The sequence below is a fragment of the Acipenser ruthenus genome, chromosome 19 (assembly GCF_902713425.1).
Source record: "Acipenser ruthenus chromosome 19, fAciRut3.2 maternal haplotype, whole genome shotgun sequence".
Lineage (NCBI taxonomy): Eukaryota > Metazoa > Chordata > Actinopteri > Acipenseriformes > Acipenseridae > Acipenser > Acipenser ruthenus.
This window is the reverse complement of record NC_081207.1, coordinates 25,884,566-25,907,449: the sequence shown is the minus strand read 5'-3', so window position 1 is coordinate 25,907,449 and position 22,884 is coordinate 25,884,566. Positions and strand designations below refer to the sequence as shown.

The 22,884-nt window shown below is 38.3% G+C and overlaps 2 protein-coding genes across 2 annotated transcripts; both read right to left on the bottom strand.

Annotated features, from left to right (window-relative positions):
* Positions 1-151: 151 nt before the first annotated feature.
* Positions 152-2,949, bottom strand: LOC117424674 (cytosolic iron-sulfur assembly component 2B-like). The gene is made up of 5 exons (XM_034041277.3): positions 2,720-2,949; positions 2,338-2,417; positions 1,061-1,186; positions 684-729; positions 152-439 (listed from the first exon to the last, which is right to left on the bottom strand). The coding sequence occupies exons 1-5, from the start codon at positions 2,844-2,846 to the stop codon at positions 342-344; spliced, it is 477 nt and encodes a 158-aa protein (XP_033897168.1). The 5' UTR covers positions 2,847-2,949; the 3' UTR covers positions 152-341.
* Positions 2,950-10,571: 7,622 nt separating this feature from the next.
* Positions 10,572-20,055, bottom strand: LOC117424675 (cadherin-1-like). The gene is made up of 9 exons (XM_034928440.2): positions 19,903-20,055; positions 15,387-15,548; positions 15,009-15,164; positions 14,780-14,924; positions 14,306-14,475; positions 13,551-13,661; positions 12,911-13,080; positions 11,365-11,494; positions 10,572-10,895 (listed from the first exon to the last, which is right to left on the bottom strand). Exons 1-9 carry the CDS (start codon positions 19,939-19,941, stop codon positions 10,806-10,808), a joined length of 1,173 nt encoding a protein of 390 aa, XP_034784331.1. The 5' UTR covers positions 19,942-20,055; the 3' UTR covers positions 10,572-10,805.
* Positions 20,056-22,884: the final 2,829 nt, after the last annotated feature.

Sequence of the window (22,884 nt, the reverse complement as noted above, 5' to 3'; positions counted from 1 at the left end):
ACAGAGAATGTTAACAAATGAAGTGTGATTGAAATCAGTACCCAGTGATAGAGATTTAAACAGCTGTATTTACCTCCTACAGTTAATAATAAAGAACCATCTTTACAATGTACTTATTTGTTCCCTTATAATAAAAATGATAAAACATTAGTTAATATAAATACTTTATTCAAGCTTTTTTTACATTTTTGTTTAAAACAAAATTTATGCACAAGAGTAGGTAGCGGGTAAATGTATCCAGTGTTTTAGCTTTGCTTTGTTCTTCTGTTTTGAAACTGATATAGCTTGCACTGCGGTCGCGTTGGGCAATTGGCTTTAGGGTCTGTTAAAGTTAAATCTGGTTAACTTCTGCCAGACAAACACTGGTTCACAACTTCCAGCAGGTGGGAATTCTCCAAAGCCGCTGCCACTCTTTCTTTGTCCCCCAGCTGTTTGTTAACTGAAAGAAAATTAAACACACTATTTCATTTTTACTTTAAACGTTTACAATACAAAATTCACTTTTTACAAGCAGGGTAGGCACTGACTTCAATTGATTAGCAAATAATTGGGAAACCAAACAAAAACAATATATTGCAAGCCAACCATTTGAGAAAAATGTTAGGCTCACTATATTTATCTATTGGGATTCCCCCATCCTCTAGCAAATGTCCAAAATAAAAAAATAAAAAATAACTACTCGCCTGCTTGTTCAGAGGCATGGGTTCCAGGAGTAATGTGCACATCAATCTAAATAAAAGTCATAAACAAATTACTAGCGATAACAATAATGAAAAAAATTACTATTAACCACGCCACTGAATATCTCTGTATGTCCATTCACCATGAAATCAGTTGTTAAACTTGTAATCAAGTTATGAATATGTTGTATACATTATTCTCAACCAGTCAGCAGTGGACTTAGAAATGCACGGATAATATTTTGGGGTACACCTTCACTTGTGAGACTGCGTATTCAATAAAATATTAGGCATATTTGAAAAGGGGACAATTATCTGTTGAGGACATTTATTAGGCAAGAGGTCTGACGCTATTTGTTTATTTTTAAAAACACACCCACCTTGAACCTCTCAGGTAAAGATCGAAGCAGCTTTACTTTAATAGACAACCCAATCAGGGTGGCCATGCTGCAGTGAGGGATTGTGGGAGTGAACTCCACTGACACTGTGCTGTCATTATCATTCACCTAGAGAAGGAAAGAGAAATTAAGCACATTTTGCAACTGTGATCTTTTCTACCTACTTGGTTGCACTGAGAGAATAGTTCTACTAGGTTCTAGGTTGCATTGTCAACTCTGTTTTCATATTAAATTCTATAAATTCAAACAGCACACTGGTCGTGCTGGTTCAGGTCCATTTAAAATTCCTTTACTGTAAAGTTCAAGTCATTATTTTCTAGACTCTTAAACTAATCTATTTGATGTAAACCTTGTCTGGAATTTTATAAATCTGCTATCAAGAGGCTCATGAATAACACCCCCCACCCAAATTCACAATCCTTATCAGGTCACTGGCAGTTTCTGGAATTTTCAGCTGGTGTTACAGGATAATTCTCACTCCGGCAAACCCCTGTGAGAATTAGCCAGCGCACCTCTAAATATGCTGGCAGGCGTGCTCCCAGGAAATAAGACAACCCTAATTCTTCATTTAAACCATCAGGCTGCATAGTTTTAAGATATAAAATCCATTTAGATTCACATTGTAGAAGTCTTTGCTCAAGATTCCCACCCCTACGGACCTGTGATATGCTTTCGATAGCACAAAAAGGCTGAGACTGTATGATTAGCAGCTTGGATATATCTTGCTATGGGAGGACTGGGGTCACATCTTCGGATTGCACTTTTATGTTCACTGATACGTCTCGGAGGTTGACGATTAGTTTTACCTATATATTGTAATTTGCAAGGACATGAGATAAGATAAATAACATTTCTCATAGAGCGAGTCATACATTGTTTAATCTTATACTGTTTTTTAGTAACAGAGCTGATGAAGGTATCGGTTTTAAATGGCGTTTTCGCACTGCACAGTTGCAAGGGACACAGCCAGAAGCATCATCTACTCATGCCTGCTTTGAATTGCCAGTTGCACAAGCATCAGCATGAACCAAAACGTCTCCTCTGATGTATAAATAAAAAATAACTACGTTTTTGCATTGAAGGCTTTTTGGACTGAATACTGGGGTGAGGATAAGCCTGCAACACCTGCCAGAGCAAGTTTAAATTGCAAAAACAGTACTGACATTTCAGAAGTACTGTGGTGTACTCTACAGCTAGTTCAGAACACTGGTGTTTTACTGTAAGTGAAAAGGTTATAAAGGAAATACAAAAACACTTACCCGAACTCGCACTTGTTCAACAACGTTTAATTCTTCCAGTGAAAGTGGATGCTCTGGATCGTTAATCGTCCTGATCAAATGTAGCAAGTCAAGGAGAAAGAGTTTGGCAACAGAGCCACAGACGTACACCGACAACTAACATATCACTGTAAATTACTAATAAGTATCAATCAATTATCATACGATTTGAATTTACCACCAGTCTAGTATGCGGCTACCGTGCGATGATATGCTTCATTTAGACTATATATATATATATATATATATATATATATATATATATATATATATATATATATATAACTGTGGAGAACGACTCTCGGCTGCATGTAAAGGTAGCTCTGCACAGCCCCGCAACAAATAAAAACAAACTAAAGGATATCGAAAATCTCTCTGTCGTCTATCGGGTCAGCAAACTCCTCATCCTCCTCTTCTGTGGTGAGTTGTCTCTCCCCGGATCGCTGGAAGATCAACGGGTTTGCATTTTCTAATCGTGTCCCTCCTCCCATCTACTGAAATGCTGTAAACAAGCGTGTAGAATAAAAACAATCTCAGCGTGGAAGTTGTGACTCTGAACTTTAGGTATGACACGGGCCCGGTTTTTGGGATGGAACCGCATAACAGTCTCGCGTTTTGATTGGTCCATGTCTGTCACATGAATTCGTCGTCACACGAGTGGAAAAGCGTGCAGGCATTTTTAACATTGTGATCAGATAGAGAGAGTGATTTGCTTTCCACAACCTTACCATTAAAATATAATGTGGTATTACACTGTACTGATATTACAAACTATGAGGAATTACTTCATATAAATTATCATGTTATGCACGAATGTAAGAATTGGCTTTCTGTGATGGTGTACTTTTTTCTTTCAAGTAGCATATATCTGTAATCGTTTTTGCGATATATTTTAATATAAAACATATACGCTATTGCAGTTTTCTTACAGGATACATTAGTTTATCTCTAATGTAATCACAGTTTTACATATAGACTGCCCCTGTTTTCATTTACGTCGCAAATTCTGGGCCGCTTTGCTTTTCAGATAATGTCCCAAATTCTGGGCCGCCTTGGTTTTTAGATAACGTCCCAAATTCTGGGCCACATTGATAACATCCCAATTTCTGGGCTGCTCTGGTTTTCAGATAACGTTCCGAATTCTGCATTTTCGAATTCAGGCCAGTTTTTGAGATATTCTGCTTAGCTGACAGCCGAGTTTCTAAGTCATGCATGCACAGTTTACCATAAACTGGACCGTTAATTCATTTGAGAGTAACCCTTAGTACATTAATCAAAGTTCATGTATTTTTTACTCTCCCCAGAAATCTTTTTTTTTTTTTTTTTAATGAAAAAAACAAAAATGTAAATGTTAAAAAACGTATTTCTTATTACATGAAGAAACTACATTGCACTGAAATAGATACATGAAAATTAATTTAAGCAGTCGTTTTCCTTTATTAAAGGCTAATACTAAAACACATTTTTGGGAAGGAACATGGTATTCCGAAAAAAGGACATCTCGTTTTCTTATGTAACGTCCATCAATATATTGTAGTGTTTCAGGTTCTTTTTGGACAGAAATGAGACTGCAACTGTGAGTAGATGAAGGCCGTTTATTTTGACAATAATTAAATAATCACAAAATAAAATCATAAAGTGAGGGAAAGGAGACTGGGAGTCGAAAGTGAAAATAAATGATTGTAGTAATTTTTCTTTTACCCTACCCATCCCAGTCTTTTCCCCGCCCCTCTTGTGCGCAAAACCTGAACTCCAATTCCCCTCCACACACGTGTACCACCATGCAACCGTGGCACGCACACACCACCATGCAACCCCTGCACGTATACACCCACCATGCAACCCCTGCACACATACACACACCATGCAACCCCTGCACGCACACACCACCATGCAACCCCTGCACGCATACACCCACCGTAGCAATTTGCAAAATATATTTTCGGGTATTCAGCCCCATTCATGTCTATGGCGGTGTTATAAAACACATTTTCAGGCATATCTCTCGAACCCGAGCACGTAGAACCACCATTCAAAGTGATATAGACTCAGGGGAGCACCCCAAACCACCCCCTAAAAAGGTGTGGTGGTTCACCCAAAAACTCATGTCATGACGAAAAAATTCACTTTGCCAAGCCGTCCTGGCGTTTGAACCATGAAAATGGTGACTCCTTGTGCGGGCCCCCATGGGGCCCCAACGCAAAAAAAAAATCAAGTTCCTAACCCCCACAGAACCTGAGATACGCCCTGTCAAAAATGTCCAAAAACTACCCTTTTCGGGGTCATATCTCCATGACCCCGGGGCCTAGAAACCGGGTTGAACTTCCTAGGGTCATGTCTGAGGGCCCTCTTTCACACGGAGCCACCCGTTTTCAAATGCTACAATTTCAACAAATTTTCACATTTTCAGCATGATGGCATGTCAAGGTTGCATTTCCAATAGCTTTTGAGCTCCAGGTTGGCAAAAAAAGTCTAAACTGGTGTCCTTTCTAGCTGGGGACACGTCACTTGGAGGGATCGACAGGGGCCCCGAGGTGGACCTCCATACCGATATTCAAGTCTTGGGGACCCCCGGAACCCGAGATACAGCACCCTGAAAAATGTCTATGGGAAATCCCATTATAAAACCCCTTTGGGGCAACGCCCACCATCTGGCGGTGGGGTGGCGTTTGAACCCGTGGCTGATGTCTTTCTTTAGCTAAGACTCTTGTGCACGCAAAGAATGTCCTTCTGAGTTTGTTGGCCCAGGGGTCGTGGAGATACGGGTACGATAAGAGACCACCCCCTTCCCTATGGCAAATCCCATTATAAAAACACCATCGGGGTAAGGCTCAGCTAATGGCGGTCGTGGGTCTTACGAACTCGAAGGAACCCATTTTCTTTAGCTAAGATTGTTGTGCATCTTTAAGATATCACTTTGCACTGCAAATTTGAGGAACGCAACCACTTAGCAACTTGCAAATTGGTACTGCAATTTAAAGGCCTGTAGTGTCAGACTGGTAGTGCCTAACTGATTCAAGTGTTTTTGGAATGATTCTTGCAAAGACTGATTTATAAGAAAAAAGAGAGATTGACAAACAGCATTTTGCTTTATATGCAGAAACGGGCAACTACAAGAGGGTGTCAAACAAGCTGTGAATGTCCCAGGAGGCTACAGAGTACCTCTGAGTATGAATCCAGATGCTCGCAGTACCTGTTCTTAGATGTCCGAAACCACTGTATCGCTGTATAACTGTATACCCTATAAATATCACTTTTTATTGTGTATTTGAGGAACACAACCAATTACAAACTTCATTTGAATTGCTGTGCTATCAGAATATCAGTGTATAACTTTGCTGGGTATTGCAGTGTATGCTGGGTATCAAAAGGCCTTCAAACTTTTACAAAAGGCCGTCAAAGTTACAAAAAAATAGGTGTGCTCCTAACCCAATACTTGTCTTTTTAATTCTGTGCATCCAAATACTTGTAGTTAAAAGTTTTAAGAATTAAGCTTACTGTTTGTTGTTCTGTCCTAAACCAGCAGTTTGTCACCCAGATTTATTAAATAAAAGGGGGGGGGGGGGGGGGGGGGGTCATCAGATTATTCTCCATTTTATTGTAACTGAGGTACTGTTCAGTTGAGCGAAAATTGTAAAGGGGTACTCGAGCTGAAACCTCCAGATATAAGGTGTACAGTTTCAAAAAAAGGTTGAAAACCCCTGACCTACAGTATAAATGATCAGGAATAGATAAGGGAAATGCTGACTAATACAATACAATAGGATTTATTTGAAGTTGTTGAAGGGCACTGGTCTCTTAAACCCAGAAGTTCTGATAAACCCCTATGCCTCACTATATATTGATGGACATTACATAAGCAAATGAGATGACCTTTTTTTTTTTTTGGTATACCCTGTTCCTAAATGTTTTCTGAGGAGAGTAAAAAATACATTAACTTTGATTCATGTACTCTTAAATGAATTAACGGTCCAGTTTATGGTAAACTGTGCATGCATGACTTAGAAACTCGGCTGTCAGCTAAGCAGAATATCTCAAAAACTGGCCTGAATTTGAAAATGCAGAATTCGGAACGTTATCTGAAAACCAGAGCAGCCCAGAAATTGGGATGTTATCAAAGTGGCCCAGAATTTGCGACGTTATCTAAAAACCAAAGCGACCCAGAATTTGGGATGTTATCTAAAAACCAAAGCGGCCCAGAATTTGGGATGTTATCTGCAAACCAAATCGGCCCAGAATTTGGGACATTATCTGAAAAGTAAAGCGGCCCAGAATTTGCGACGTAAATGAAAACAGGGGCAGTCTATATGTAAAACTGTGATTACATTAGAGATAAACTAATGTATCCTGTAAGAAAACTGCAATAGCGTATATGTTTTATATTAAAATATATCGCAAAAACGATTACAGATATATGCTACTTGAAAGAAAAAAGTACACCATCACAGAAAGCCAATTCTTACATTCGTGCATAACATGATAATTTATATAAAGTAATTCCTCATAGTTTGTTATATCAGTACAGTGTAATACCACATTATATTTTAATGGTAAGGTTGTGGAAAGCAGATCACTCTCTCTATCTGATCACAATGTTAAAAATGCCTGCACGCTTTTCCACTCGTGTGACGACGAATTCATGTGACAGACATGGACCAATCAAAACGCGAGAATGTTATGCGGTTCCATCCCAAAAACCGGGCCTGTGTCATACCTCGAGGTGAACTTTCCTCTCCTATTTCCGGGTAGACTGGAACGTGACCACCTTCTTAATACAGAACGTCAAAAGGAACATAATGCACGACATTGTTTACAGATTAGTTTTGCACAACGGCGCACTCCAGCTGTTAAAGATGATAAGCGACACCTGCAGTACATGTTTATTTACTCATTTTTTTCGGATATTCTCCCAAACTAACCTGAGCTCCTTATAAATGTATATTTTTTAATGTTATTGCCAATTGTCGTCCTTATCCATCAATTAATTTTGTGAAAGGTTTAACCCAATCTTCCTGAATTCTTTCAATATACGGTACCTCTTTTCTGTTCATAAAATGGAATGTCAATTATCACAAAGCCCATCCTTATGTATATTTATTTTGAAAATATATTTATCCAGATATGTCAAGTCTCACGCATTCATCACGCATTCCTAAGGTTATCTCACGCATTATGAGTTTTATGATTTTTTTTTAAAATTCACAGCTGTGTATTAAAAACACTGTACAAGTATAGTATTTCGCTGAATGTGCACAGAACTATTTTATAAATTGTGTGCACAGATTATTATTATTTATTTATTTTAAACCGCAAATAGAGAGATAAATGCACTGCCTTCATCAAAATCAACGTCAAAGTTATTGAAAAAAACAGCGTGTGAAAGTTTGAATCCGGTATACTGTGAAAAGATTTAATGTGCCGTTTTTATTTATTTATTTATTTTTATAAATTATGTTGATTATTATTAGTAGTAGTAGTAGTTATTTGCATCATATTAATAACATGCATGTGAAAATATTACATGAGGTGTTTCATGTGCAATATTAAGCAGTGTACATTTTAAATAAACTATTTAGTGCTGCTTGGATTAAAAACCTGGACCGTTGTGTCCCCAAGGACCAGAGATGAGAGACCCTGCCTTAAGCAATGACAGCACACCAGCTGAAATCTCACTCTTTGGGATAGTTAACACTTGGCATCTCTTTTTATCTGTCCTATTTTCCCATGACTCTCGCCTACTCTGGCAAACTTTCATTTTTTTTTATTATTGATATTAATATAACTTTCAATAACATTTTTCCCCACAGTAATTTTAATGTAAACATCTTCTCTATCCAGTGCACATTTAGATGCCAAATCTGTCATTTCATTCCCATGTATCTCCTTACAGAAACCAAGATCCATGCCAAAGTGATCTCTGTTCCCCTTTTCTTAGTGTCACAGGGGTTTATATTATCTATGTGTGCAGAAATGATTGCTTTCTTTGGTAATATCCCCCTTTTTAGCCAAAGTCAACAACATCCATTAGTTTAGCAGTATAAACAGGTTGCCATTTTACATATATCAAGCTAAGAAATACAAAAAGCCATTGCAACTCCTTCAGACTCTGGGTCTTTTGTTTCACACTTGTCTATAACATTAGGTATAGTGCAGATTAGTCTGCAGCAAAAGTATCTCACATGGAAAAACTGTCCTGTCCAGCTTCAATATGTACTGCTGCTCTGCCCCAGTTAGCACTGTATGCATGGTGAAGTAATACGATCAGATAACAGACTTGTATTTAAAATATATTAAACAATATAGTGGAATATATTTTTCAATATATTGCTAAATATTTTGTATCTGTAAAAGTCTTGCCAGTCTGTACCTTGCCATAGTCCATGTAGCAGTTGGAGTCCTCAAAGCTGACTTGAGGACATTTACTAAACCTTGCCTTTGGATATCCTGTGTTGGATGTTTTTAGTCTCATGGAGTGGGTGTTTCATCCTGGTCACATGTAATTTCTCATACTGCCAACTATTTTCAAATCCAATCAGTACAGCTACATGTGTTTGTTTTCTTGTTTATGCAATTTAAAAGCCTTAAAAAACAAACGCTGCACTTGACAACAACTTTGGCTAGAAGATGATCCTGGTGTTGACACTGGCTTCAACCGAAAATCCAACACTGGTCCATAGTATAGACCTATGTGTCTGAGCTGGACAGGAGCTGAACAGTGTTTGTGGGAATTTTTTTTTTTGGTATCTTGATTCTCATTGGCTTTGACTGTTTCTGATCATTTGATTTGTTTTAATTGGCTGTGTTTTTTTTTCTTTAGAGAACCAGCTGCTCGTGCAACTTTTCTTTTTGCTTGTTTTGTATTGCCAGTTTGTTTCAAAAGTCTCCCTAGTGCTGACTCCAATAAACATTCATGCTGTAAATTTATCAAACCAGACTTCAACATTATTGAGAACTATGGATTTAAAACAACAACAAAAAAAAAGTCAGAACCTCTACTCACCCAAATTGTGTGGTATTTGGAGTTTATTGTGGTTTTATTCCAGAAAAGGAAAATAATGTACATGTTTTTGAAAATAATCTCCTTCATGGGGCCTATAGACAATGCTTTAATTCAGGAGTTGTTTTTTTAAAAGAATGTTATTATTAATAAAATATAGATTATTTGGTTAAAATGTCATTGTTTTGGGATTCTGCGGGTGATATTTCTATAAAGTTAAATAATATTTGAAGATTTTTATAAATTTTTTGTACGGAAGGGGTCAAAACTCATTCCTGGACAAACATGTTTGGGATGTGGCCAGGCTAATTCAATAATTTATTGGCAATTTGAGTCTGAGCACATGGATACATTTTTCATTTTCTGTTCTGTGACTATTACACAACGCAACACCACCCTGAGTCATACCATTGCTGGTAACCCAAAAACCCTCTGACTTTCTCATACTGTCTCAAGCGGACTCATGCATACTTTTACAGTCTTTATGAAACGTGTAACAAAGTACCATAATTAGGGCTTCTGATTTTCAGTTTTAAACGATAAAACCCGATAAAACACCCCCAATACAAAAAAAATGAAATCGGTGGATAGCCAATAAACACCGGGAAACACCGGAAAAACTGTTCAAATGGTTAATCTATTCACGTTGACTTTACCCTTTTCACATTAAAAAAATAAAACCTACTACAAAAATAATAAATACATTTCCCTGTGCTGCTGGACAATGTCCCACCTTCCTGACTTGTATCTATCAATTAGTTCTGAATACTTTAAACCCGCCCCAACTACTGAGTGACAGCACATTCCTACATTTCTATTGGAGACTCCGCTTGCAAGATTTAAAACAAGATTACAATCAGGATGGAGGCTTGTTAGCGGGATTTAAAGCTGTATTACAGTTAAGACACAGAGGATTTAAAACAGAATTGTGGCGAAATGCACATAAATGCGTACACACAAAAACCCCAGAAGAATGTGCCTGTGACCATAGGGATTTTGTTGTGGAAAACAGCAAAGGAAAGAAGGTACAACTTAAGTGTGCAAGTACTGTAGAGTTACTATACATATTTTGACACACACACACAAAAAAAACGCTCAAGCATTTTGGAAAGTAACCGAAAACACTAATTTCATACAGTATATCAAAAACGAAAGCCCCCCCAAAAAAATAAAACCCGAAAAACAGAAGCCATAACCATAATATACACAAAGAACTGAACATAGTTCAAATATTTATTTTATTGTTTTTTAAATCCAACCGTAAGTGTGGCCCATCATACCAGACTACATCAGTTTTAGAATTAAAAAAACAGTATTTAAAAACATGCAGAGAAAAGTGAAAGAGACCATCATTTTTGGGCCCTCTACTATAGGCCTGTGTAGCTAATTTGGAAACCAGCTTCATCGATCTCATAGTAGTCATCTGCTAAGAGGGATACAACACAGATCTGTTTTAGCATGCTTCATAAGTGCTGTAAGCGAAGGGGGCCAGGAGAACAGTGATGCAGTACCTCTGATGTGAATCTGCAACAGTGAAGGTACTCTGAAATAAGAGAATTAAACACAGCGTAAGGGTAGGGATTGTGTTCTGTGGGATCTTAACAGTTCTTATATACATTGTCCTAATATTTAATTTCAACCCATTCTGCAATTCAGCCAACTGTGAATAAATGGAAAATCTTGATACAAAATCAGTTTTAGAAGGGGGAAAAATAATGCTACCTCTAGTGGTCATTTCAGGCTCACCCCACTTCAGAAATTGAGTTTTTACAAAGGGTTATCAGTAGCAGCCCCTGCGGCTGAAAAAAGGACATTGGCGGGTAAGCCTATTAAATAATGATCACTCTAAGCAAAAAAGAGCAATAGAAAATAGGATATTAAAATAGAAAGGAGATTAATATTGAGAACATGTAGAGATCCCTTTTAAGCCATGTGAATATGGCCTGTTGTAACTCTGATCATGACTCAAGCGAAAACACAGGCAGGTATGTATTTCCCAGTTTCTTCTTTACCTCCACATACAGGTGAAAGAAGTCCTTCTCCTGCTGTTTCCAGTAAGCTCCACTTTCCAGCCGCACCACGTATTCTCCCGGGGAGGGAAGAGAGTTTGACATCTCAAAATGTCCCTTAGCACTTGTCAGCCTGCAAGCACAGACCATGTGGGATGATAATTATTTTTGCTGCATTTACTGTATCTTTGAGTGATTTTCTTTCATTTGCATCACATACATCCTAATATTAATGATACAGCTACCTTCAGACCACAAATATTATTGTACACCATCCTACAAAAAGTATTGGGACACAGTAGCGTTGTAGGGTAGTATATATGCCATATTTGTCCAAATCTTGGCTGTTTTTGTATATGAAATATTTTTGATGAGGTATAACTTGTTTTTTCTCCTTTTTGACACTTCTAATCTATAAACACATAGTAACATTTTGTTTTGAATGTACGGTCTAGATCTGCATTTGTAAAATGCCATTTAAACAATAGTCCTGGCACCCTGAGTTTTCCTTGTCAGGCAGTCTGACTCTGGGAATGTAATAGGAATAAATTATATCAACGTAAACTCAGAATCACTTGTGTAATTCCGTAACAGTGAAAGTCAATGAAAAAAGTTTACCAGGCTTTATCAAAATCCATTCCTGGCACCTACAGTAGTATATGGCTTGGGCCTATTGTGCATTCATTAGAATTTAGATTCTAGATTTTTTTTTTCCATTTTGAATACATTTTGTTGCTAAGCATACTGTTTAAAACAAACTCTACAGCTATGGCTAAACGTTTTGCATCACCCTATAGAATTTAGTGATTTAGCTTCATAAAGTAAAATTAACTGTGCTCAATAATGTTATGTTCACTATTATTTGTTGTTCTCCATATATTTAATGAAAAACTGACAACAATTGAAAAATGTGACATTTTTAAATCTAACATTAAATATTATTATTATTTATTTCTTAGCAGACACCCTTATCCAGGGAGACTTACAATTGTTACAAGATATCGCATTATTTTTACATACAATTACCCATTTATACATTTGGGTTTTTACTGGAGCAATCTAGGTAAAATACCTTGCTCAAGGGTACAGCAGAAGTGTCCCCCACCTGGGACTGAACCCACGACCCTCCGGTCAGGAGTCCAGAGCCCTAACTGCTACTCCACACTGCTGCCCCAAATACTTTTACTATTAAGGCTTCCGGTAGACTTTTGCAATATCATTGTGTAGTTGTTTTTGATTATATGATGATAAATAAAAGATTATTAATTATTTCATTCATATATATATATGTATATTATGTCTCAATCCTAAAATTCTAGGTGATGCAAAATATTTGGCTATAGCTGTATTTATAAAATGTTGATAATTAGAAAATACAGGGGCAAATATAGGGCAGCTATAGTATTCTTATTGATATCTCATTAATAGCAAATTTAAATATGGCATGAACAAAGACATGTTATAAAGAAACCAGATCATATTGTGTTAATGTCATGGGCAGTGTGCGGCAAAAGAATGACAAACTCAGCCTAAGATTGACCATTCATACCCTGTGCTCGTCTCTCTCCGTTTCAGTTCTTTGCCAGAATCCTCTAGTTTGAATACAGTGATCCTCAGGTTACTGACAGGAATGCCTTTCGTAGTGTCCACAGCCCTGACTAACAATCCAATCCATGGAAACCGCTCTGCAGTCACACCTTCGACATTAGGAGGGAGCAGCTGGAAAATATTTTGATCAATATTCTAGATTTTAAAATGTTGCTTTTAGCTCATAAGGCAAGTCAAGACGTATCTTTTTGATCTGGCGTGTGCAGAAATCTAGTTCTACTTTTGTAAAATATCCACATCTTCCTATCCACATTGTACATGGACACTACATAAGTGTATAATATGGTATGTGGCTCATTATCATACCGGCATCAAATGAATTCCTTTTACTTTAAGCATACCCTTATAAAAAGAAAGCCAAGTCTATTCTATGCGATACAAAAAAAAGAGAATTCAGAAAAAAGGGAAAAGTAGTAAAAAGATGCAATATAAAGTATTGTCCTTCCTGTTCATATGCTCATCATATCTGAAAGTATCTACCGGTATTTGTATCTTTAAATAATCTGACGGCACCATCTAGCCGACTTGCCAGGGTCACACAATAAGCTCTTTACTTATTTTATTCATCCAAGCAAACTTACTAAAGTATGGCCGTTCTTATCTGTTACAGTAATGATAGCTGTGGCAGTGGTTGAGAGACCGTTACCATCCATATCTGCAGCCCGGATGATCAATTTATATTCAGCTACTTTCTGAAAAGACAAAAATACCATTCAAATACACTGTAAACTGTAGTCCTACATTCATTAAAACAAATACTGTAACATGCCAGAAGAGAAGAGCTACACTCCCAGAGATATACAAATTGCTTAGTGCCTGGCTTTGTGCTGTGACCAGTGTTTGCTGAAGACATTGATCCTGCTCCAGAATTGTTACACGGAACTACCCTAGTGAATTTGTGGTTGGATTACCTGGTGGACAGCTCCTGCTATCCTTGGATCCCTTGCAAGTGCCATTGCTGGTACTTGGACTGACTAATTCAATGGCTTTCAAGGCCAGTACCCGGTGTTGCCAGCATGTGTTTTGTTTATTTGCCCCACCCCTGTAAGTGTTCCTGTTACAAGACCAAGAACAGTCTAAATAAATGTTTGGTTTTGAACTGTAACTTTTGACTGTCCAGTTGCACGTTGTCCTCTACTTGCAAAAGTGCAATCTCCCACAAGCACCCTATTTGTTTGTAACACATATGTGCATACAATCCTGAAAGTACACAAAACATTCACTTCATATGAAAACTGAATGGGATCTGATCGTGAAAAGTGAGCTCCAACTGGATAGTGCAAGTCTGAATTTACCTAAACATTCAAATTATAGCCCAGGATCATTGTACACTCACCTCTCTATCCAGCCCAGTTGCAACCAGACGGATGGTTCCAGACTTGTTAATGGAAAACATGGGGGAGTGGGGTTCTTTAGGTTCTTGGTTTAGGATGGAATACCCAATTACACTATTGTCCATCATGGGATCATCTTTATCTGTAGCTGTCACCTTCATAACTACAGATCCTAAAGTTAAAAGAAATCAAGTTTTCATGCCATTGTGTTTGTCCAAAAGTTGTTAACTTGCTGAAGGAAAAATATACTTTCCAGCACCTTTGATTCCATCTACAAATATTTCAGGCTTAATATAAACATTAAAGAATAAAGCAATATTCCAAATAATTCCATCTGAAAACAAGAATAATAGCACTATAAAATGTAGCTTGTTAAAAGAAAGCGAATTCATTAAAAAAAATGTATATATATATATATATATATATATATATATATATATATATATATATATTCTATTCAAAAAACACAAACTTACCTACTGCTGATCCCTCGCTTATACTGCCAAGAAAGGTGTTCATCGTGAACTTTGGTCTGTTGTCATTTTGATCAGTAACTTTAATTATGATCTCCATAGGATCCTCAATTGTTTTACCATTAATGTCAACAACATGTGACATGAGCTATTAAAAAAAGAAAAGAAAATAAGTACCAGAAATCAACGTATTGCTTGATTTGTCATCAGAAGAGTATTAATGAAAACTCACAATATATTGAGCTTGAGACTCCCGATCCAAGGGCTGGGTCACATACAATTCTCCACCAGTCCTTGTAATTGTGAAAAGCCCTTCTGGGGGTGCATCTGCTCCAGGCCCTGTTATGCTGTAGTAAACTGTAATTTCCTTGGCTCTGTTGGACTTTATCTGAAAAAAACAAAGAAATGAACACGTACAGAAAGCTCACAGAAGTTTGAGCTCCAATGGTATCTACAACAGATGACTTAGTAAGAAAATAAATATATTTTGGAAGATAAGCCATTTATGCAGCATAAAATCGACTTTATCTGAAATAAAACGTAAATTAAAATTTGAAGTTTGTATATGTTGTACCTTAAATTCTGACAACATATGGATCGAAGTACATACCTGAACCACAAATTTGGGGAATGGGCCCCGTTCATTTTCTGAAACACTGATAGGTGGAATCACCCAGTCTCTCTTCTGCCTCCCCAAGCCTGCTGCAGACGACGATGGAAATGTCACAACGTGAAGCTCATTACTCCTCTGTGCTTCTGGGTATGCTTCATGCTTAAGATTCAATTAAATTATATTTTAATGTTTTAGATGCCACTAGATATCAGGAATGGCAAAAGGCTCAAACTGAGTAATAGGTCATTAATATCACCCATTACTATAGTTAACATTGCTGTTCACCTTACACACAACTAACACCATCAACAGCATCATCTCATTTCCATGGCATTATCCATACTGTCTTATTCCAATGCAGAAACAAAGCGCTACAACTCTAAATCAGTTTAAAAGATATACAGTGCTTTACAGAAGTATTCACCCCCCTGCAAAGTTTTCACATTTTGTTGGCACCTGAGCGTACTCCACGACGCTTTGAAATTAGAATCTACACAAACTACTCCACATTGATAAAGTTAAAAAATGCATATAAAATATAAATAAGTAAGATTTACAGAGAAAAACAGATTAATCTCAGTTGCATATTGAACCCCTTTGTTACTGCAGCCCTAAATCAGCACAGGTGCAAATGATTTGTTTGAAAGGTCACAAAATTAGTGAAATGATTTCAGCCTGTGTGTACTCAAAGTGGTTTAACTTGTAGATAACTTCCCTCAGGTATATAAAGACTTTCAAGCTGCAACTCACATAGTGGTCCAAAGCAACCATGAAGACTAAGAAGCTTTCGAAACAAGTCAAGGATACAGTGGTAGAGAGGCACAGAGCAGGAGAAGGGTACAGAAAATGTCAAAGGCACTGATTATCCCTCTCAGCACATTGAAGTCCATCTTTAAGAAGTGGAAGATGCATCATACCACTGAGACACTACCCAGATCAGGTCGCCCCCCCAAACTGAGCAGCCGGGCAAGCAGGAAGCTGGTTTGGGATGTCACTCTGAAGCCAACAATGACCTTGAGAGATCTGCAAAGTTTTGTGTCTGAGATGGGAGTCAGTGTTCACACATCAACAATAAGCCGGTCCCTACACAAAGCTGGCCTGTATGGACAGGTGGCAAGAAAGAAGCCATCACTCAAAAAGCCTCATCTTAAAGCACTTATGGAGTTTGCGAAAAAGCATGTAGATGATACTGCAGACATGTGGAAAAAGGTTTTGTGGTCAGACGAGACAAAAATTGAACTTTTCGGTCTAAATTCCAAGCATTACGTCTGGTGCAAGCCCAACACTGCACATCACCCAGTCAACACCATCCCAACTGTCAAGCATGGTGGTGGCAGCATCATGTTATGGGGAAGCTTCTCTTCAGCAGGGACTGGGAAGCTTGTCAGGATAGAGGGGAGAATGGATGGTGCAAAGTACAGGCGAATCCTTGAGGAAAACCTGTTTGAGTTGAGTCAGCAGGACAATGACCCGAAGCACAAAGCCAAAGCCACACTGGAGTGGTTGAACAAGAAGAGAATTAATGTTCTTGAGTGGCCCAGTCAAAGTCCTGACTTGAATCCAATTGAAAATTTATGGCGATACTTGAAGATTGCAGTCCATCGACGATCCCAAACAAACTTATCAGAACTGGAGCAATTTTCTCGTGAAGAATGGGCAAAAATTTCACCATCCTACTGTGCAAAGCTAGTAGAGACCTACCCAAAAAGACTCATAGCAGTAATTGCTGCAAAAGGTGCTTCTACCAAGTACTGACTTAAGGGGCTGAATAGTTTTGCTGACATTTAACCTCCTCCTCATATAACAGTGTTCAGTTTTACTACTACAGCTTTGAATAAAAAAAAGTTTGTTTGAAAAACTGTGCATACATTATTTGTAATTTAACAAAATGTGACATTATTGGTAGGGGGTGAATACTTCTGCAAACCACTGTATATAGGGAGCAAGCCAATTGGTCCCCACGACAATTGATCTCTGTAACAACTGGTCCCTGCGATAATTGGTCCCGGTGACAATTCGCCACCGTGACAGTTGGTCCCCCAAAAATACTCTCCATATGAACATTTGTAACCACATGCAAGTGTTTAAACCTGTTGGAATATCATTGCAAACTGTAAGAATTAATTGTGAACCGCTTGTGTGAACGGGGCGTGGTCTGAGTTCACGTGGTCTGGTTGGGAATATGCAAATTGTGACTGCAAATATGAGCTAATAAGTGTGTCCACTTTTATGATTAATGTATTTGTGTCTGTTGTTGTTATTGTTGTTTTTAATCACTTACCTCAATGTTTCCATGCAAAACTTTCAAAATGTTATCTTTAATAAGCTGGCCGCTAACAAGAATTAAAGCAAATGTTTCAAGTTTTCTTACTGAAGCGCTGTGGTGTAGAGGTTAAGCACACTTGCCAACATTTGGAAACTGTTCAGCGGGACGCTCGTCTCAGGGGTGGGGGGGTCATAGGTAAAAAAAACACTCATTATCATATAATAGATGAATCCCCCCCAACTCAACACGACACGACCATCATGATAGTAAAAATAGACATAATGAAGCGTTCTTACCTTTGTATAAGTTAGTGATCAGCAGATGTGTCAGCCGCACGAAGAGCACAGCGTGTGGTTTTCCCTGACTCTACTGTGCAAAATAAATGAATTTTTTTCTATAGGCAAATATAGGGACTTTCTTCGCATCGGGACGCGGAACATTTTCTAGGAAATCGGGAGTATCCCGACCTTATAGGGACTGTTGGCATGTATGGTTAAGATAACTGCCCTGCAATGTAGGAGTTGTAGTTTTTTTTTAACATGTTAATTATTAAAAGTGACATTACTAGAATCTACAAGTTTGGGTTATCATGTCTGTTACAAAGTATGCTATAATGTTGGTTTTACATTTAGTGACATAACCTCCATTTTGTAATACTACACACATACATTTTTTTAACCTTAAATTGATCCAATACACAACAGAAAACTGACCCTCAATTAATATTAAAACAGGTATGCTATAGATAACAGAAAAGTGACAGAAGAAAGTTTCTTTTATGGAGTTTTCAGAACATAACAAACAATTATCTCGTCCCATGTCTTTATATAGAGCCAGGCTTTTACGTTTCTTTAGAAGTTATTTAGAATCCTGTTACAATAACAAAAAGGTGTTACGAAAAGTGAACTGGTGTCAAATGTAAGACAAAGGTAGTTAATGGACAAATTGATTCATAGCCCCACATAAGCTGTAACTTGACTTGGACCTTTTCCCCATCTCGCATAGAAATAATAGTGAACCGACCAAGATATCTGCATCATGGCAACGCCCCCTGCCCAACATTAAAGGCAACCCAACTGAACTGAACTAATTTAGTCAAGACCAACCTTTACAAAAACATCAACTTGAAACCCCTCCACCAACTTTGTCACAATATTATTGTTTTCTCATGGATTTTCAGATGAAGTATCGATTCCCTTTTCTTCCTTTTTCATTTTATTTATAATAATCTCTTGTCAACTGAGTCCTCCACCCATGTTATGCAAAGTAACATCCTGTTGCAGTTTTTCTACAGGTTACACACAAAAAACAACACATAATTCCCTTAATTGTCTTAAATTATGTATGTTCATTTTTTGTTGTAGAGTTGAAGATGATATTCCACCTATGATATATTTTTTTTTTTTTGCAGGGACCAATTATGACGGGACAAATTGTCATGGGCCCATTATATATCTGTCACACTTTAGATAAGTATTAGCATTCTATAACTATTTACTGACTTTTTTTTTCCAGGTGAAGTCATAATAAACATTTTAAAGCATGTGTCAATCACACAGTTAGTACTTGATCTATAAAGTACATGCTTTCTGATTACTTCTCCAGCCTTATTTAAAGAGTAAGTAATATAACATTGTGTGTGTATGTATGTATGTATAGATTAAACAGTTTTTTGTATTCAGCCGATGAAGGACTTGTAGTCCGAAATGTCCTGATAATTGATATGTAATCAATTATTCTACCTTTTTAAGTACCTGAAATATCCTTTTCTTTTTTCTTATATATAAATCTGCTTAAGTGTCATTATTGCAGTAAAAGCCTGTGCTATCTAGGGCTCTCCTTCTTTGGATGAAGTTCCCTTTTGTTTTGCTGGCAATACCCTTGTAAATGTTTACCACATGCATGTACCATAATCTACTATGGCTTGCCATGTTTTTATTATGATTTACCATATCTCTCTGAGCTTTACAATGCCTGCCTATGCTGTACCGCACTCTCTCTATGCTTTATTATACATGCTTGCTTTTACTATAGTAAACTTACATACGATGAAGATGTTTTGTCAGATCTAGCCTACATTAGATGTGTCTATGTTAGTGCTGGAGAGTGTATCACAGACAAATAAACAAATAAAGAATAAAAACACAAGATTTGAGAATCTCTCAGAATTACTGCAAACACCATACAAGAGTAAGGTGACAGTAAAAACAGTAAGAGCAATACTCTTTTTAAAATGTTTAAACTTACCAGAAACAGGAACAAAAGGAATACCAACTGAAATGACATTTTGAAGGAGACAATGCTGCTGTTCTGTAGATTCGGTTCTTCTTGACTGAGTCAATGCTGCTGTTCTGTAGATTCGGTTCTTCTTGAGCGAGTCAATTCTGCGTTCAGTCTTTTTATAATGCCTTTTTATGTATTTATTTGTATGCATGTCATTTTCAGGGTCATGCTCTTTTGGCAGAGTTTTCATTCTTAGCCCTCAAAAAAGCAATCTGGACAGTTTTCAAAACAATTTTGGCCTTACTTTAACAGCTAGATCACAGCTGCCTTATCTCTTACAAACTTGTTGCCAGAAAAAAAAAAAATTGTTATTTGACATCTCAGACTCAAATAAACCATAACATCATTAACTCACATGGCAACATCAAGCCCAGTCTAACTTTGTTCTGTTAACTTACTAAGTCCTATTACATGGTACACGTAAAACCGAGGTCCTACAGAATTGTTTGTAAAACCAAGGTCTTGTAAGTGACTCTGCAGCAGCAGTTATGATGCATAGTTCACTACCTAGTCTCTGTAAGTCGCTTTGGATAAAAGCATCTGCTAAATGATTAATTCATGTTCATTCCGTTACAGTTGTCCATTTTAATATACAACATTCAATGTGATACCAGTGTTGGCAGACCTCATTGCAGAACCCCCTCTATTGAAGACAAAATGAAGGACAAATACCTACTCTGTTCTGCATACGTAGAAGAAATGTAACATCGGGGTACCCCTGCCTGTGTATTTCTGATTAAGCTGGGCTGAGTTGAGTGGGGGACGGAGGGGGGTGATGCTGGGACGCCAGAATCACCGTCGAGCCCTCTTGAGGTGTCGTGGGCTAGTCGACGAAACACTGAGGATGGAAGGTGCCCACTTGAAAACCCCAGAGATGTACCCTACTTAGCTCAATCCAGACGGTTGTCATGCTGATGCGCTGGGGAGGCCGCACTTTGGTTGATCCCTGGAGCCAGCATCGCAGCCGTTGTGTGTGCTGATGCGCCAGGGAGGCAAAATAAGCTGATCCCTGGAGCCAGCATTACACTTCAGCCATTAACACCAGACAGAAGGATATCTACATCATCATATGGAAGGAAACGTAAATGGATGGAGACGCATATGGATCACATTAGTTTACTGTAAAGCTACGTCTTAGTTGGTGCTTATCTTGGCGAGAGCCGAGTTCAAATCAGCATGAAGTTTTAACATCTACTCTCGTGTAATGGAAATCATGAAGATCTGGATACGTCCAGTGACTGCTGTGAATAGTGCAGCTGGCAACAAGGGAAAGACCTTGTGACAGCCTGGAGAGACAGCTGACAGGAGGAAAGAGACCCCATTGGGGCTGGTAAGGGTTAGCTACCCTTGTCGGCAGTATCCAGCTCTGTGTTTACAGGATGCTGGAGACACCCGCCCAAGGCTTCTAAGAAATTAAAGAGAAAAATACCCCTAGAGTCTGCGAGAGCGGGGGCGGAAGATGACTCAACGTTGGACAACACGGTTAACGACTTGGGAACGGAAACGGATATGAGTATGGAGAGTACTTCACAAAAGACTAGTTCAAGATCTGCAGTTAACAAAGACATGGAACTCCAGGTTTGTGTCTGCGGCTGGAGCAAGGCGACAACGGTCAGGGGTTTGAAGATTCATCAAGGGAGAATGAAATGCTTGAGGGAGAAGGGACAAGGGCCTCGCATTGATCAGTACTTCTTACGAAGTCAGTCAAGTCAGTCGAATGAAATCCAGCGACAGGAAGCAAACCACAGTTCGCAGGATATCAGCACCCCTGTCATAGATGTGAGGAGGACTTGCATGGACACAGTTAGTGATGAACCTAATGATCCTTGTGAACCCGGTCAGACAAACCAGCATAAGAGAGAAAAGAACCTCAACGGGCACAAGCCTGGAGTTAAATGGCCAAGAGCTTGTGAGAAAACTGCATGGGACACAGTAAACACAGATCTCTGCGTTGCATTGGAAAGATTAAGTGGAACAGTTGAAAAGAAGCTGGATAAATTTGGGGACATCATCTACGCATATGGAAGTGAGAGGTTTGGAGTTGAAAAAAGGAAGGAAAAAGTACAAACTATTCCTGGAAAGTCTAGACGGCAGCAGGAGATTGAACGCTTAGTTAGAGAAAGGAGACAGCTGAGGAACCAATGGAGAAGAGCAGAACAAAGTCAGAAGGAGGGACTCAATCTCTTACAAAGGGTCATAAAAGATAAGCTTGCAACATTGCGCAGAGCTGAGCGCCTACGGAAACGCTACAAAAAGAAGGAGCGTGCGAGAACTAACTTTTATAAAGACCCATTCAAATTTGTAAAGAAGTTATTCACCAGTGAGAAGAATGGCACACTAAAAGCATCTAAGGTTGAGCTGGAGAGATATTTGGAGGAAACACATACAGATTCAAAAAGGCAGGAGCCTATGTCAATTCCGTCAGACATCCCACCTATCAATCCACCAGAATACCAAATGGAGGACTGTGCACCTAAGTGGAAAGAAATAGAGCAAGCTGTGAAAAAAGCAAGGGCTTCATCATCTCCAGGGCCTAATGGAGTTCCGTACAGAGTGTACAAGAGTGCTTCAGGAGTTCTACGAATTCTGTGGAAATTGATGAAAGTGGCATGGGAAAAACAGGTTGTACCAAGAGCATGGCGCCGAGCAGGTGGAGTCTTTATACCTAAAGAAAAAGATTCTACAAGCATCAGTCAGTTTCGTCCCATTTCCCTATTAAACGTAGAAGGCAAGATTTTCTTCAGCATTATTGCTCAGAGATTGTCAGCTTACCTATTAAAGAACTGCTTCATTGACACTTCAATACAAAAAGCGGGCATTCCAGGTTTCCCAGGTTGCTTAGAACACATCAATGTGATCTGGCAACAAATTCAATCAGCTAAAAAGGAGAGGAAGGAGCTCCATGTGACATTCCTGGATTTGGCTAATGCATATGGTTCAGTGCCA